Source organism: Chelon labrosus (assembly GCF_963514085.1).
Source record: "Chelon labrosus genome assembly, chromosome: 3".
NCBI lineage: Eukaryota > Metazoa > Chordata > Actinopteri > Mugiliformes > Mugilidae > Chelon > Chelon labrosus.
The window spans coordinates 27,301,555-27,315,915 of NC_140339.1; the positions used below are offsets into that span (position 1 = coordinate 27,301,555).

General features: G+C 41.1%; 2 protein-coding genes across 2 annotated transcripts; both read left to right on the top strand.

The window, feature by feature from the left end:
- Positions 1 to 468: 468 nt before the first annotated feature.
- Positions 469 to 2,694, top strand: fgf3 (fibroblast growth factor 3; the record flags this gene model as incomplete). Its single annotated transcript, XM_084542022.1, has 3 exons — positions 469 to 712; positions 1,315 to 1,418; positions 1,728 to 2,694. The coding sequence occupies 3 exons, from the start codon at positions 469 to 471 to the stop codon at positions 2,118 to 2,120; spliced, it is 741 nt and encodes a 246-aa protein (XP_084398148.1). The 3' UTR covers positions 2,121 to 2,694.
- Positions 2,695 to 7,528: 4,834 nt separating this feature from the next.
- Positions 7,529 to 10,283, top strand: fgf4 (fibroblast growth factor 4; the record flags this gene model as incomplete). Its single annotated transcript, XM_084574722.1, has 3 exons — positions 7,529 to 8,184; positions 9,408 to 9,511; positions 10,107 to 10,283. The coding sequence occupies exons 1-3, from the start codon at positions 7,788 to 7,790 to the stop codon at positions 10,281 to 10,283; spliced, it is 678 nt and encodes a 225-aa protein (XP_084430848.1). The 5' UTR covers positions 7,529 to 7,787.
- Positions 10,284 to 14,361: the final 4,078 nt, after the last annotated feature.

A 14,361-nucleotide genomic window follows, 5' to 3' on the forward strand; every position in this document is an offset into this window, starting at 1 on the left:
GTCATATTCCTCACCTGCTGCAGTGGATGATTCAGTCCCCTGTATGATTGAATCAAAATATTTCAGAAGAGGAGTTCAGAGGATAGGACTATTCCTCACTCAGCCACTATGTAATTTTATCCATGCCGCTGTCTCTCACTTCACACAGGGCTGATACCTTTTACCTCCCCCTTTCCTTTGTATCAATTGGTTGGAGTTCAGCCTATTGTCGCCACAACCCTCTTTTATATCTGCGCTCAGTCTGAGCAGAAGCTCTCAGTCAGGTCCACAGGAGGGCTTTCCAGCAGTAGAGGCGAGGAAGATCCCACCTCGGAGACGGCGGTGTTGTCAGAGTTGCCAATCGGAGGAAGGATGTGCGCAGGACAAGAGCTCTCCAACGCGGGGCCCTGACACTTTAATGGGATCCCAAAAGTCGGACAGGAGTTCTCAATTTTTTCGCCACAATCGTCGCTCCCCGGTCATGCCACAATGCTGACGATACCTCTGCTGATGTTGCTGAGCCTGTTGAATTCCGTTAGTCTGCAGGCCCGTTGCGCACCGGGCCAGGTTTGCGACCCGCGGCAACGGAGGGACGCCGGGGGGCGCGGAGGAGTGTATGAACACCTCGGAGGTGCGCCGCGACGCAGGAAACTTTACTGCGCAACCAAATATCATTTACAGATCCATCCTGATGGGAAAATAGACGGCTCACTGGAAGAAAACAACCCATTCAGTGAGTGTTTTACGCACAGAGACTAACTAATATGACACGAGGACTTCGTTCCAGTGCAAGGATCTCGTTATATTAAATGCATTTTATTATTTGTTTCCGTCTGCATGCATATTGTTTAAAAAAGAAGAAGAACAACAAAAAAAAAAAAAAAAAAAAAAAAACGGATGTGATTACTATATCAGGATTAGTTAGAGTTTGTATGTTATTGTAAAGCTACTGGCATGCTTAACTTAATCTCTATCAGAACTCTCAGCCAAAGTCTCAGCAAAGACTGAGGATGTATTTATCTAATCTGCGCACATTAGAGTCTTTATCAGCCCTGCTGACTAATCAGGCACTGATTTAAAAGACCAATAGACATCCTGAATGAGCGCGAACAGGTGGCAAAAACTTTAACGTAGCCTCCTCCGAGTGGAAAACCAGCGTCTTTTTATGTTGGGGTAAATTTGTTTTTACTATTCCATGTCTAGCTTCCACGGGTTATTGGTGGGAACATTCATAAATCTAGTGTAGCATATTACATTTGCCATCATACTAAATCTGAATGAATTAAACAGCGCTAGTAATGTTATGTAACTGTTATACGTTTCTCTGTACTACAGGCATCATGGAAATTACAGCTGTGGATGTAGGTGTTGTGGCCATAAAAGGGCTGTTCTCTGGGAAATACCTGGCCATGAATGATAAAGGACGGCTGTATGCTTCGGTACGTATGCACATTTTTTTTTTTTTTTTGTGTCACCACTTCCACACATAGAGCTCCTGTATGACGGGGGTCTCAATGTCCCAATGTCCTGGCAGAAACATTAAGTTTCACATTGTAATATGAAGTTGGTGTAGAATTGCATGTTTATCTGTGGGGGGGTATCTTGTATGTTTGGCTGGTTTCTAGTGCAGTCATACAGTCATACAGCAGAATGGAAACCGGTCTTTCAGACATCCTTCTATGAACCAAAAATACTGCATCCTGGATGAAAGCTGTGTCTCACCATTTTCTTTCTCCTCATCTCCCCAGGGAAATTTTAATAAAGAATGTGAGTTTGTGGAACGGATCCATGAGTTGGGCTACAACACCTACGCATCCCGCCACCACTCTACAGAACAACCGCTGCCACCAGGAGGCGGCAGCGGCAGCAACAAGCGTCGAGCCAGTGCCAAGCGCCAGTGGTATGTGTCCATTAACGGCAAAGGACGGCCGCGACGAGGCTTTAAAACCCGAAGCACGGACAAAGCCTCGCTCTTCCTGCCCAGGGTGCTGGGCAACAAGGACCATGAGATGGTGAGGCGGCTAAGGGACAGTCCGAGCGCACACCACCACACCCATCACCACGTTCGCCGTGGTGAACGCAGGAGGCGCAGGCACCGCGGAAAAATCCAGGCTCGACGGCCAGATGGGTTAGACTTTTAGAGAGTGACCCGACCTAATGGTTCCATGTTTCGTCCGAACACGGATCCCTAATATCGGCACATACAGTGGCCTCACCGCAGTGGAGGACGTTTTTGATCCTGACGTGTGGATTAGTGAAGGTTTTATTGATGCACGGGAAGTTGAGGGCAACCTCAAGACTTGGGGTCCACACATTAAATCTTCCACTCACAGGAGACTCAAGCAGATGCATCCTCTATTTATTGAGGTCTGACTTCTTCAAAACGCTACTGCCTTGTACACAAACACACAAAAAAAAAGTTAATTATGCTGAAAAAAAAAAACTTCTTATTTTGTAAAAGGTTTAACTTTTGTACAAGCAACCATTTTACCATTAACTTCACACAGAGTTTAAACCTTTATTTTGTAAATACATGTATAGCAGCCTTATCGCTTTTCATTTGTGAAAAGCTGAGATGACAAGAAATATTCTGCTATTTGGAAATGCTAGGAAACATGATGGATACTGAAGAAAAGACTTTATACAGCAAAGCACTTTTTGTCACGGTCACAGTAAGAAGCAAAGGGGAAATCACATAATCCACATGCTGTTGTGACATTCTTACAATGTGATAGTCTACTGTCTGTAAACTTAAAGAAGTACTTTGTATATTTTACTAATGATCAGAATATTTATTTGGTGCCTGCATTATAAGTTATTTATAAGACCATTTCTGCATTTTACTCACTGACTCACTGATTCACTGATGATGCTGCTGTTACATAGTTTTGAATCACCACCTGGTTCCAGCATAAAACACAATGATCCAAGATAAAAGAAAAAAAGTGTCTCATTTGTTACAACGGTTCTTTCACTCAAATGTTCACATACAGGTTGTCTTTAGAGATCTAAATCTAATAAGAAGCAGAGACATTGCGGGCTAAAGCTGAAACAGTTTTTTTTTATCATTTAAATTGGTTTTATATTTTAAAACATATATATATAATTTAATATGTGGTAAAACATTGTTCCTGTTTTTGCTTCTTCTTTTGGCTGCAGCTCGTATGCAGCTGATGTTGTTTTAACCCATCCGCTTCAAATGATTTACACTTAATTTAACTGTTAAAATAATAATAATAATAGTAGTATTGTTCTGGCATCTCCCACAGTGTGTAACCTGAACATAAAAGATCAAACATATGTATAGTCTTTCAATGGAAGTATGCCCCCAGTGTCAATATCCCTATTTATGATTTAACTGGTGAGCAGACAGGTGTTGCTTCTGCAGCTGGGTATTGCAGTCTGTCATTCTTTCTCTCTTTCTCTCTCTTGCTCTGTTGGAAGGAGTGTTGTGTTTAGAGTTTTACCCCTACGATCTGTCTCTCCCTGCTGCAGCTTATTTCTTACAGTGCCCACCTGCAGCACTGCCGAGCAGAAACTCTAAATAGGCAACCATTGCTGCAAAATTCTTCCCAAACAGCCTTCACTCTTGTTTGGATGTTCACAGACTGTCCTGCCTTACTCCCATCTATAGGTAGCTGCATACAGTATAAAGCCTTGTCATTCTATACCTGCAGGCTGGGGAGGCTTCCTGGCCTGGACAATAGCCCCTCCCAGGGGGTGCCTGGGAAGAAATGCCGCCTGAGAATTTGGAGTTTTTTTTTTCTTTTGAAATACTGACCAAAAGCTACCGAGTCGATAAATAAGGTTGGCCCTGCTGAAAGCGGAAACTGTGTCATACAAAGCGTAACAACTTGCTATGGCTTGTTGTGAATGCAAAACTCTAATATTACTGAAGAGGAATGCAGGGCCTCAGAGAGGTTAGGGTCTAATGTGGCCCCTGTGTGTCTGTTTTACTTAGCAACATATGCTGTATCTTCAGACTCATACATGGCCTTTCGATCCATGGCATCCTTTACATTTACATTATTACATTAGTAAGACAGACACAAAAATGACAGTCATGTGCAACATCTATCGAGGAGCCTCGATCTACTTGGGGAGCATTTTGTCATGAATTACGTGACTTCTAAATGATTCTAAGTTGATAGTTCAAATAGGGAAACACTGAGGATCTCTTTCACTACAGCTTCGGAAGCTGGGTAAAAATGGGACACATTACTGTCCTTCTACTGTACACGTACAATGTGTTTATCATCAGGTTTTAGAGTCTGTCTAATAAAACTACAGCTACAGAGGACTGGGAGTAAATAAACACCAATAGAAGGATTCACAAACTCTTAAAGTTATATATAAAGCATTATATATTAAGTCCATAAAGCATTAATAAATAAGTTATAAACTGGTGAGTTGCTCAAAATGTCAAGAAAGTGTATCATTAGCTCACCTATTAAAACAGATTGATGGTTCCCAGAGAGAACCGTGATATTGTATGGTCTTGAGCTTAATACTATGTAAAATACATTTAAATGACGTGTTATCGATTGATGCTATATTAACTGAAGCGAACTGAATGAAAAACTGTAGACAATTGTGGCTACATCATAAAAAGTTTGCGAACATTTAGAGCATTTCTTTTTACTGGTGAGCAGAAAGTCTCTGCTCCTAGTTTGCTTGCCTGGGTGGGTTAAATCCAAGGAGTCCTTGCACATGTGTACATTTATACATGGCAAATAAAGCTGATTGGAATTGATTGTAAACAGTGACCCCTACAGGCAGACAGCTGTCTGTCTTTCACACACTTGTAGCTCAGCCATGAGTTAACGTGTATCCAGTTGTCTCAGTCTGGCGACACAATGCCCTCTGCAGGCAGCTCAAGGCCAGGTAACACAGGAAACTAAGTGCACTATCAGTTTAGATTATTTTGAAATAGCAAGAGAGCAGAGGACGTAGGTTTTATTTTTATCTCATTTTCAACCCACATAAAAATGTAGCTCTTTTCATCAGCACAAGTGAACAGATTTGGTTTTCAGCTCAGTTGAAGGATTTAACTATGAACCTTAATCTTGAACCAGAGTTGGAGAAAGTCGCAAACTGAGTTTTCACTCTGATTGTTTAAAATTTCCAAGTTGATCCCAATAATGTGAATACTTCATTTTTAATGGCAGCTTTGACAGCACTCCAGCAGTCCAGAGTGCAGGAAACGTGTGATATTCAGGTTGGTATCTGAACAAAACAAAAGTTTATTGTGGTTGGTTGTGAGTGATAGCTCATTAATTATGTAGCATGAACGCAACAGTCAGAGGATGAACTCATCTTTTGCACATCACAGATCAGTGCAGAAAATCACTTATTTCTAACATTTTTCTAACTTTCAAGGTAGTCAGCTGGCTGAACAAACACTGACAACGAGACAAACGCATTCAGTGATAAAGATTAAAAATAAATCTTAATTATAAGACGCACAGACTTGGCAGTGACGAATAAACAAGGGACCGAATGAATGCTTGTGCCGAATGTAAAGACATTTTAAGCTCCGTATTGCAGCTGTCACCCAGTGAAATGTTAAACCTCTTTCCCACAGCATAATTCATTGCATACATGTAACCTAAACCCACGATGACTTGAGTACAACATAAACAGAAAATAAAGCTGGACATAACAAATCTCAGCATGACCGGAGATAAACATTTTAACCTTTCTTTATTTAAGTTGAAAACAGCTTATTACAGAACCATGGACAGCGACAGCGCAGACCTGCCAGTTTACACTGCCCACAAAAGTCTTAATTTATATGGAAACATCTCAAAATGGACTTTTGCATCAGTCATCAGTCCAGATCGGATCCAGAGATCCACCAGCTAAAAGAAAGGAATAAGTGGAATTTAGGATCAATTAATTATTCTGGTGGTAAACCCCTCATCCTCTCACTTGGAGACTTGATTAAATTTCAGTCGGGTCTCATGGTCAGTTTTCAAGAAAACATACCAGCTATGTTTCTTGGTCATAATATGGTCCAGTACCCTACAGATATCCTGCAGCTCTGAAGTCCATTCTGACCCCATAGCAAGCCACGAGGTAATAAGAATCAAGCAGTCCATCAGTTATTCTGGATGTGTAGGGGTCACTGAACTGTATAGTGGTCCTACAGTCACACAGTTGATCATGCAGCCCAGTTATCCTACAAAGTCTACCAGGCCATTGGTTGTTCTTGCAGTGATTTGAGGGCGTCCACTGGAAGATTTGTCCTTTAGGTCCTGGAAGTGCACAAGTCCATAATCTATGATTTTGTAATCTGTGGTACAGGATTACAGTCCAGGAGTTTTTTTTGTTTTTTTTTACCTTCCGTGGGTTTCGTATTATGGTCCTTTGGCTGTTCTTGTCAGTCATCCCAGAGTCTTGATGGACCATTGACTATTCTTTTGGACCATGCATGATGAAGGCTGTTTGGTCCTCCAGACTGGGTTCTGTTGTCATCAGTCACCAACCATGACCCACAGAAAGGTCACTATGATCTCGGAGCTATTTTTCAGCGCACAAAGAAACTGGGTTGCCGCGCATTGAGGAGCAGCTGGATGTGAACGTGAGAAAACGTCTCATGCATGGTCGATGAGGAGCAGGACAGAGCCACCCCAGAGATCAAAGGACTCTGTCGCTGGTTCCAAGACCGCTGTCTCTGGGCTGAAAGAGAGGGAGGACCCTAGGAAAGGGAGAATGTTGCTCTACAAAGATGTAGCTGGGATGTATGTGGAATGAAACAGTGACATAAAAGGAGGGGAAAGTATGGTTTATTTCACTGCACATGAAAAGCAATGCACCAGCATGTCTGAAAGGCTCCCGAGAATGACTCATTAAGGACATGCGCCCATGATACCTTGGTTATCATGATTCTAACAGATAACTGAAAGAAAACACCTAATGTTTCACTGAAACTATATATTTACTTTTCAGAAAAAAAAAAAATAAAAGAAGAAGAAACCACAGCGCAAAATACAATAGGAGGCATGTGGTCTGAAGTTTCAAGAATTTTCGAGAAACAGGTCAACTACTCAGGGGTATTGCTTCCAAAAAAAAAAAGGCAAATATAGCCCATTTTCTCATGTCATGCACCAATTATTTATTCTGTGACAGAGATGAATACTGTCATCCATAATCTTAAAACACACGGACACATGGGAAGTTTTACAGACATGTGAAATGTTAATAGAAAGGAAAGTGCTTAAAGTCTTGTCCAACAATGACAGCGCACTTATCATACTGCAAACTCTCTATTTATCTTACCATTGTTTTCTATAAGGGCCTTGGATACAATTTCCCCTCTACCCTTCTTAAATTAGCGGGTTTTTTTCTTTTTCTTTTTTTCATTTGGTTGAACTGGACCTGTGTTTTTTCCTGTTATTGTTCATTTATAGAACTGTCTCTTGTCTCGACACCACATTCTGTTAACTTGACTGTTTCCTATTTTACATCCTCCCATACATAAACTATGATATTCTGCTGCTGATAATGAGGGCCTCGCACAAAGACGTTTTTTTCTTTCATTATAATAAGGCCTTATATGTTTATTTTCCACATACTTCTGAGTTTGCTCTGAGATAAGTCCGCTAGCCTATTATTTGATTTCAATTAAGTAGCCCACCGGCTCTGTTTGGTGCGCCTCATTGTGAACATGGAGTTGTAGATTTCTTGTAAGTGTGAAGCTGTGATGTAATGTGTCTGCAGGTATAAATATAGAGGCATGGCTGCACCACGTCCACGCAGATCAATGTCGCTTCGGCTCTGAGGCCAGTGCCACTGTCGGTCAGGGAATGAGCGCAACTTCTATACGATCCAATCTGTCGCGCCAGTGCCTCTTGTGTTTATTCTCGCTTCACTGGCGAGGCAAACGCCAAGAGGCTGCGTTAAGACCCAGACCCGGTATGGGCTCTCAGGCGGCCCTGCGGACCGTCCTGGTCCTGGGCCTGGTGACCGGACTGGCAGGATGCTCTCCCGGTCTCAACTTGACAGCGGACCGCTGGGAGGCCCTTTATTCTCGCTCCTTGGCACGGATCCCGGGGGAGAAACGTGACGAGATAAGCCGGGACAGCGACTACCTCCTGGGCATTAAAAGGTTGCGACGCCTCTATTGCAACGTGGGGATCGGCTTTCACGTTCAGGTGTTACCGGATGGTAGAATAACGGGAATACACAACGAAAATCGTTACAGTAAGTTAGTTATTAATTCATTATTAAACGAGCGGCTGGTCATTTCCTCGCTTTTGACGCGTTTACTGGTGGCGTTACTCTCAGTCGATTAGGCAACAGAAACTATGGTAAATTTAAATTATGGTACCAAACTATTTTAGTACCTTTCAGAATTGCAATAATTCTTAAGCCAAAAAATACTTTAAAATCAAAAATGACAAAGCAGTTTTGGACTGTTTCTCAGTCACCTTAAAGTTGATGCGCATTCTAATCCCATCGTTTCACTACCTGCTCGCACCGGATCCAAACTTTTGCTTTCACTATTCAACACTCGTGAACGAGATGCCACTGCCCAGATATCGATCCACGCCATCCGCCACTTTTGTAGTGACGCTGAGCACAAATGTGCCTTGTGCTTTCTGCTTTGTGTGTAACCAGAGATCCAGGCTAGCCGCCAGCCAGAGCCTAAAGTTAGGACACTGCGCACAGACGCGTCTGTTTAGACATATTAACACCAGCGGTCCGACCGAGACAAAGTCATCACCATCTCTCCAACTGTCACATCTAATCACTGCCGTTTGAGAATTGTGGTCCGAAAGAGAAAAAAAAAAAAAGAAAAAAAGGCGAGTTGTGAGACTGGAAGTCGTTTTTGAGGAACTTGTAACTTTTTGTTGTTGTTGTTGTTTTCCCACTGCCTTTATACTAACTCGGACAACACACAACAATCCAGGGATATACACTGAAGAAGATCTTGAAGAATTCAAGTCACTGTAGCACATTTTAAATTGACAGAAATTAGGAGGACACAGTCAACAGGTTGACATTTGTCATTTCTCATGTTTGTAGTTCTATGTAGGTAACCAAGATAGGCTTATTGGTCTATGTGTGATTTCTGAAACGTGTAAATATCCAAATATAAACTCAGACCACTTTAAGGGCTTGGTTATGATAGATGAGTTCCTTCTGGCATTTTGGTCCTTACTGTAATGTTCTAAAAGGTTTGAGTGCATACAGTTGAAAACTGGATTACCTGTGCCAAATGACCTGGCCTACCTGTACCTATAATGACAAAACGAGTAATTTATTTAAGCTATGAATTTGAGATAAAGCTTGCATAGTCTTTGCCTTGGCAAAGACAATACAGGCACTGGCCACAAAGACAGTTAGCACACATCCGATGTCATGCTTTGTATTTCCCCATCACACCAGTATCTTTCAGTTTGTGTGGGTTGTTTTCCCTGAAGGTCTCCTGCAGATTTCTCCGGTGGAGAGAGGTGTGGTAACCCTGCTGGGGATTCGCAGTGGACTCTTTGTGGCCATGAACCGACGGGGAAAGCTATATGGATCTGTGAGTGAATACTGTACATACTGACCGATCAATCATCACTGTCTCATCCTCAGCACAAAACGGAAAAGGGCTGAAACTAAAACAACTTCCTGAAAAAAATCCAAAAATCTAATTGGAATGAAGGAGCAAGTATTGTATTTTACTATAAGTCCTGCTTGTTTTGAAGGGATATATTTTAACAGTGCAACAAGATTAAGTCAGTCATTAGTTTGACCAGCTAGCTAAAGACTTACTTTACACATAAACCTAGGGATGGATTTATTTATGAACCTTGTGTAACCCAGCCCTGAGTATGAGTCAAAACTTCCTGGGACTAAAAGAAAATGACACAACAATGATGACCTAATAACCACATTCATCCTGTTCTGATGTCTTGGTCCTGCCTCACGCACACCATTCATCATTTCACAATTAAATGTCTAGCTGGAATAGCTACTGCACAATAATAACCCTGCAATCAGAAATAAAGCAATTGTTGATAATGATCACAACAAACAATACAGCCGTGAAATACGCCTTCAAAAATGTCCCGGCAATTTTGTTTTGTCTCTGTCTTCAGACAATCATTTTTAAAATAATCTCTTCTTTCTTTCAGTTACACTACAACAATGAGTGTAAGTTCAGAGAGAAGCTTCTTGCCAACAACTACAATGCCTATGAGTCAGTGGCTTACCCGAGGATGTTCATCGGCCTCAGTAAGAATGGTAAAACAAAAAGAGGAAACCGAGTGTCACCCGCCATGACAGTGACACATTTCTTGCCAAGAATCTAGTGGCAAGAAAAATAGACTTCACCTCAATATGAAGACAGAGAAAAGGGGATGGGTGGTTCCAAACCCTGATGCACTTTCACTTCAGACTTTATGCAAGTGTATCCTATTTGATCTTTTACTATGTATATATAGATTTTTTTAATTTATGTGTAACAGCTGTTTTGTATTTTATTCATTTTGTAATTTATCAGATATTTGCTGCTACTGAATGAAATCCTGTCTTTCAATATTGGTTATTGCTGCAGAGATGTGAAAATGATTTTAAGGTATGTGCAAAAGGACCTTTCTGAGCCTTAAAAAAAAAAAAAAAAAAAAAAAGAGAGAGAAAGAAACAAAGCATGAGTGGCTTTGGTGTGTAAGAAGTGGCACTGATTGCCCAGTGCTTCTGTTCCTTTGTGTGGCACCGGGCCTTAATTGAAACAGTATCATCTTACTAGAAAGAGAGACAGAGAGAGCAGTTGGACCAGAGCTTTTTATATATCTGCTGGGGCTGGGGTGGGGTTGAACTTTGAACTATTCTGCCATAAATCTCAGTCAGATATATAAGTTTGCTAATAGAAGAATTTTCTTTGTCACTGTATAAGTGGGGACATTGGCAGTTAAAAGGCGAGGTCATGGAGCTGAAACAGAAGAGCTTCAGCCTTGACAGGAGAATATAAGGCTATTGCTCATGTGAGCAGATTTGGAAGGTCAGGGGGAAAAAAAGTGAGCTTGCTAGTTTTGAAGAAGGACAGCATGAACTGGGAAGCTTCCAATATTTTATTGTGTCAAAAATTGTCTTGAAAATGTCATTTGCCAAGTCATTTTTGCCTTTTTTCAAAGTAGATTTATGTTACTTTTGAAAGAAGGATTAACAGTCTTATGAATGAAAAGCAATAAGCAATAAAGTGCAACAACAAACAGTCACGGTAGCTGCTGTGATAGTCTCAGGGCCGCTTGCAGTGTGTTAAACGAGAAGATTGAGGCCACTCTCTTGTCCTTACAGACAATTTGAAGGCTAGTTGTTTCCTTGTTTCCAAAGTGCCAAGATAATCTATCTAATCTCCACACAGACATTAGGATGGTTTCAATCTGAACATTAAAATTTTAGCAGAAACCAAGCAAATATGTTTCTCAAAACACAAAATGATTAATTTAGTAGTTTGAATCCAGAAACTTCTTAAGTTTTTGATTCTCTTTCTGGACATCACAGTCACCTGCTAAGTGTATTTTCCCCTGCAGTCATTTCCATGTGCACTGCTAACAACAACACACAGAGGATACATCTAGCTCACAAATACATTTAGTTAAGAATCCAAACTTTGACACAGGTCTGATAAGACCTTGTCTGTATTTTACCTTTTATTAACCCAGCACCCCTTTCAGATTTTGGTGACTTCCTGCAGCAGTAGCTGTCCTGCACTGGCTCAGTATACTGTCCATTTTTACCACGCCTCGTCTTTCTTGCATTTGTCTCTCTGAGTCCCTGTGGTTGACTGCAGCTGAGCTCTGGTGGCCATGTTGTCCTAGTTGCGCCTTGTCACATTCCGGCTATCTTTATCCTGTGATTTACTTTTAGAAGGGATAATCATGGGAGAAATATTTACAGACAGCTGTTGGACTTTACTATATGCTAGGGCCAGTAACCCTATATTTTTCATATATTTTGTAAATATAACCTCTCAATGAGGAGCTGGTATTCCTTTCTGGGGAAGCAACCGTTTAGAGCAACAGAGATGGGTGAAAGTAGCTGTCTGAAGGCATGGGGTGGTTTTGATTTGCTCCTTTTGGTGCAATTGAATGAATTGAATGAATTGAAGTCACTAGGAATTAACAACACAGGATTGAAAAGGATTGACATAGGCCATGCATGGCCGTTTGTTACATGTTTCCGCTTGTCTTTGCTCTTCTTATTCAGTCTTTTAGTTGAGAGGTCTTTGTTTCAACATTCCGCGTATGATGGCACATATTGTAACCAACCTGATTCCTGCTCGGGACTGAGTTGCGTTGTTTTCTCTGTTTAGGCAACGTGCATTCAGTAGTAGTGATGATGCATTACAGATCTCAGACACGCTTAATGCATACACTAGCTCAGGCAAATATCATGCAAATAGTTTTTGTTGTGGCTTTATACCCTGATTCTTGCAAACCAGCGTGGATGATTAGGCTGATCCAAGCTCTGCAGGTTCATTGTGAGATTCATGTCCAGACATCAAAATATGTGCAAAATGGTTTTTGGTATTCCAAGAACATCTCCTGTTACAGCATGGTCGTTTAAATCTCTTCTCTAGTATGTCGGTAGTGATGCATACAGGTCTACTGGTGGGCTGGTGGTCACACCTGCACTCTGTGTTCTCTAGTATCACTGTTTTGCATGGTGGGTATCATGTTTACTGCGGAATACCTTTCTGTCCTCTGTCACTGACCCAGAGCCAGCCCTCTACCTCCCCTGCTCATTTGGTTATCCAGCTACAGTCCAAGCAACAGCATTTGCAGTCCCTATGCCAGCAGCCTGAGACTGGTGTAACCCACTTTCTTCTGCACCAAAGGGAGCAAATGGTTCCCAGCAGGTTGACTGCTGTTACAGACACAAGGACTCTTACAGACAGACTGCTGTAAACTGGTCTCGGATTGAGGATTTAAAGATACAGTCCTTATTCAATAGCCAAGATCAACCAAACTGCTTCTTATTTAATCAAATTTAGTTGAAACACCTCACAGTTTTCAGTTTTGCACTTCTCAAACTATATTTTACAGATGAAACAATACTTGTAAACACTTGCAAATGGTTAGTGTGAGGACAGAAACCCTGTTTTCAGCTGTGTTATCATTTCATTGCCATTTAGTTTTTAATTCTGTAGGTTCAACGAACAAGAAGTGGAAGGAGAAATCTCAGAAACAAATGTTCTCAGAAAGTGGATGCTGGACTGCATCCATGTATCTTAATCTATTCAGAATTATTTGTATCTCTGTATGTTTGTTTGTTTGTTTGTTAAAATTTACATATTTATAGACTTGAATTAATATTCTTTAAAGTGATAACACTGACAGAAAGCTGAATGGAAATTGTCAGTGGTCCTGGGTGTACAACATTTAATTGACTGGATTTATTTTCTGCTAATCTATGAGGTATAAACCATTCATATGCATCTTTCAAAGTCTGCTGCCTGGAGGTGAGAGTTAAGGGAAAGCGATGATATGATACTCTCACCTACTATGTTGTATTCTGAGTCCTGTGGTCTTACGACAGTTTTGTATCAAATGTGTATGTCACTTGTCCTGTAGTTTTATACAGGGCTTAATAAAACGCAACTCTGTATGTGCTGGGCACATGGCTAAAGTCCAATGTAAGGGTGACTGAAAATAAAAAAAACAACAACATGATCCCATAGATGTAACGTCTGTCATTATCTGTATTATTGTGATAAGGTTGTCTTTGATTCTAAGTAGTGTTTTAGTTTCAAAAATGTCTACATGGTATTACACCAGTGTTTCAAGTGCGGACATCAGAGAGCAACGTAATCTGAGACCAAACAAGAGAGTTTACCGAGTTTCAATGTCTTACTGTGCAATGACAGTACAAGTGTGCTAGTATTTGCTACACATTAAGCAGTGGGTGTAGAGTGTACTATACATGCAATCTTAACGCCCTCCACCTCCTGACTGCTGCTAATCCAGACACGCCCAGCCAAGCAGATGGAGAAAACATCCGGGATTTTCCAGAATTTGTCATTGTGACATTCAGTCTGCGCTCTGTTCTTAAATCGTGTCTCAAGACTAAAGGTACAGTCCTTCCATTCATTTGTGTTATATGAAGTCCAGACTTTTTCATTTTCTTTTGGTTTGTCTCCACAGGCTTTACAAGCTTCACCACTTAAGGCAAGGCTGGAATGCAGTAACTCACATTTTGAACTTTTTATACTAGATCCTCTTGGCCTGGTGAAGCCTGGTGAAGACCCACATGTTCAAAACTCTAAAGCAATTTGTAGCGCAGGCATTATCCCATAAACTTAAAGCCAAAGTATTAAACATTTGGCTGTGGGAGTAATTGTATAAACACTATCTTTATATGACGTGTGTACAGTCTGAATACTCTCAG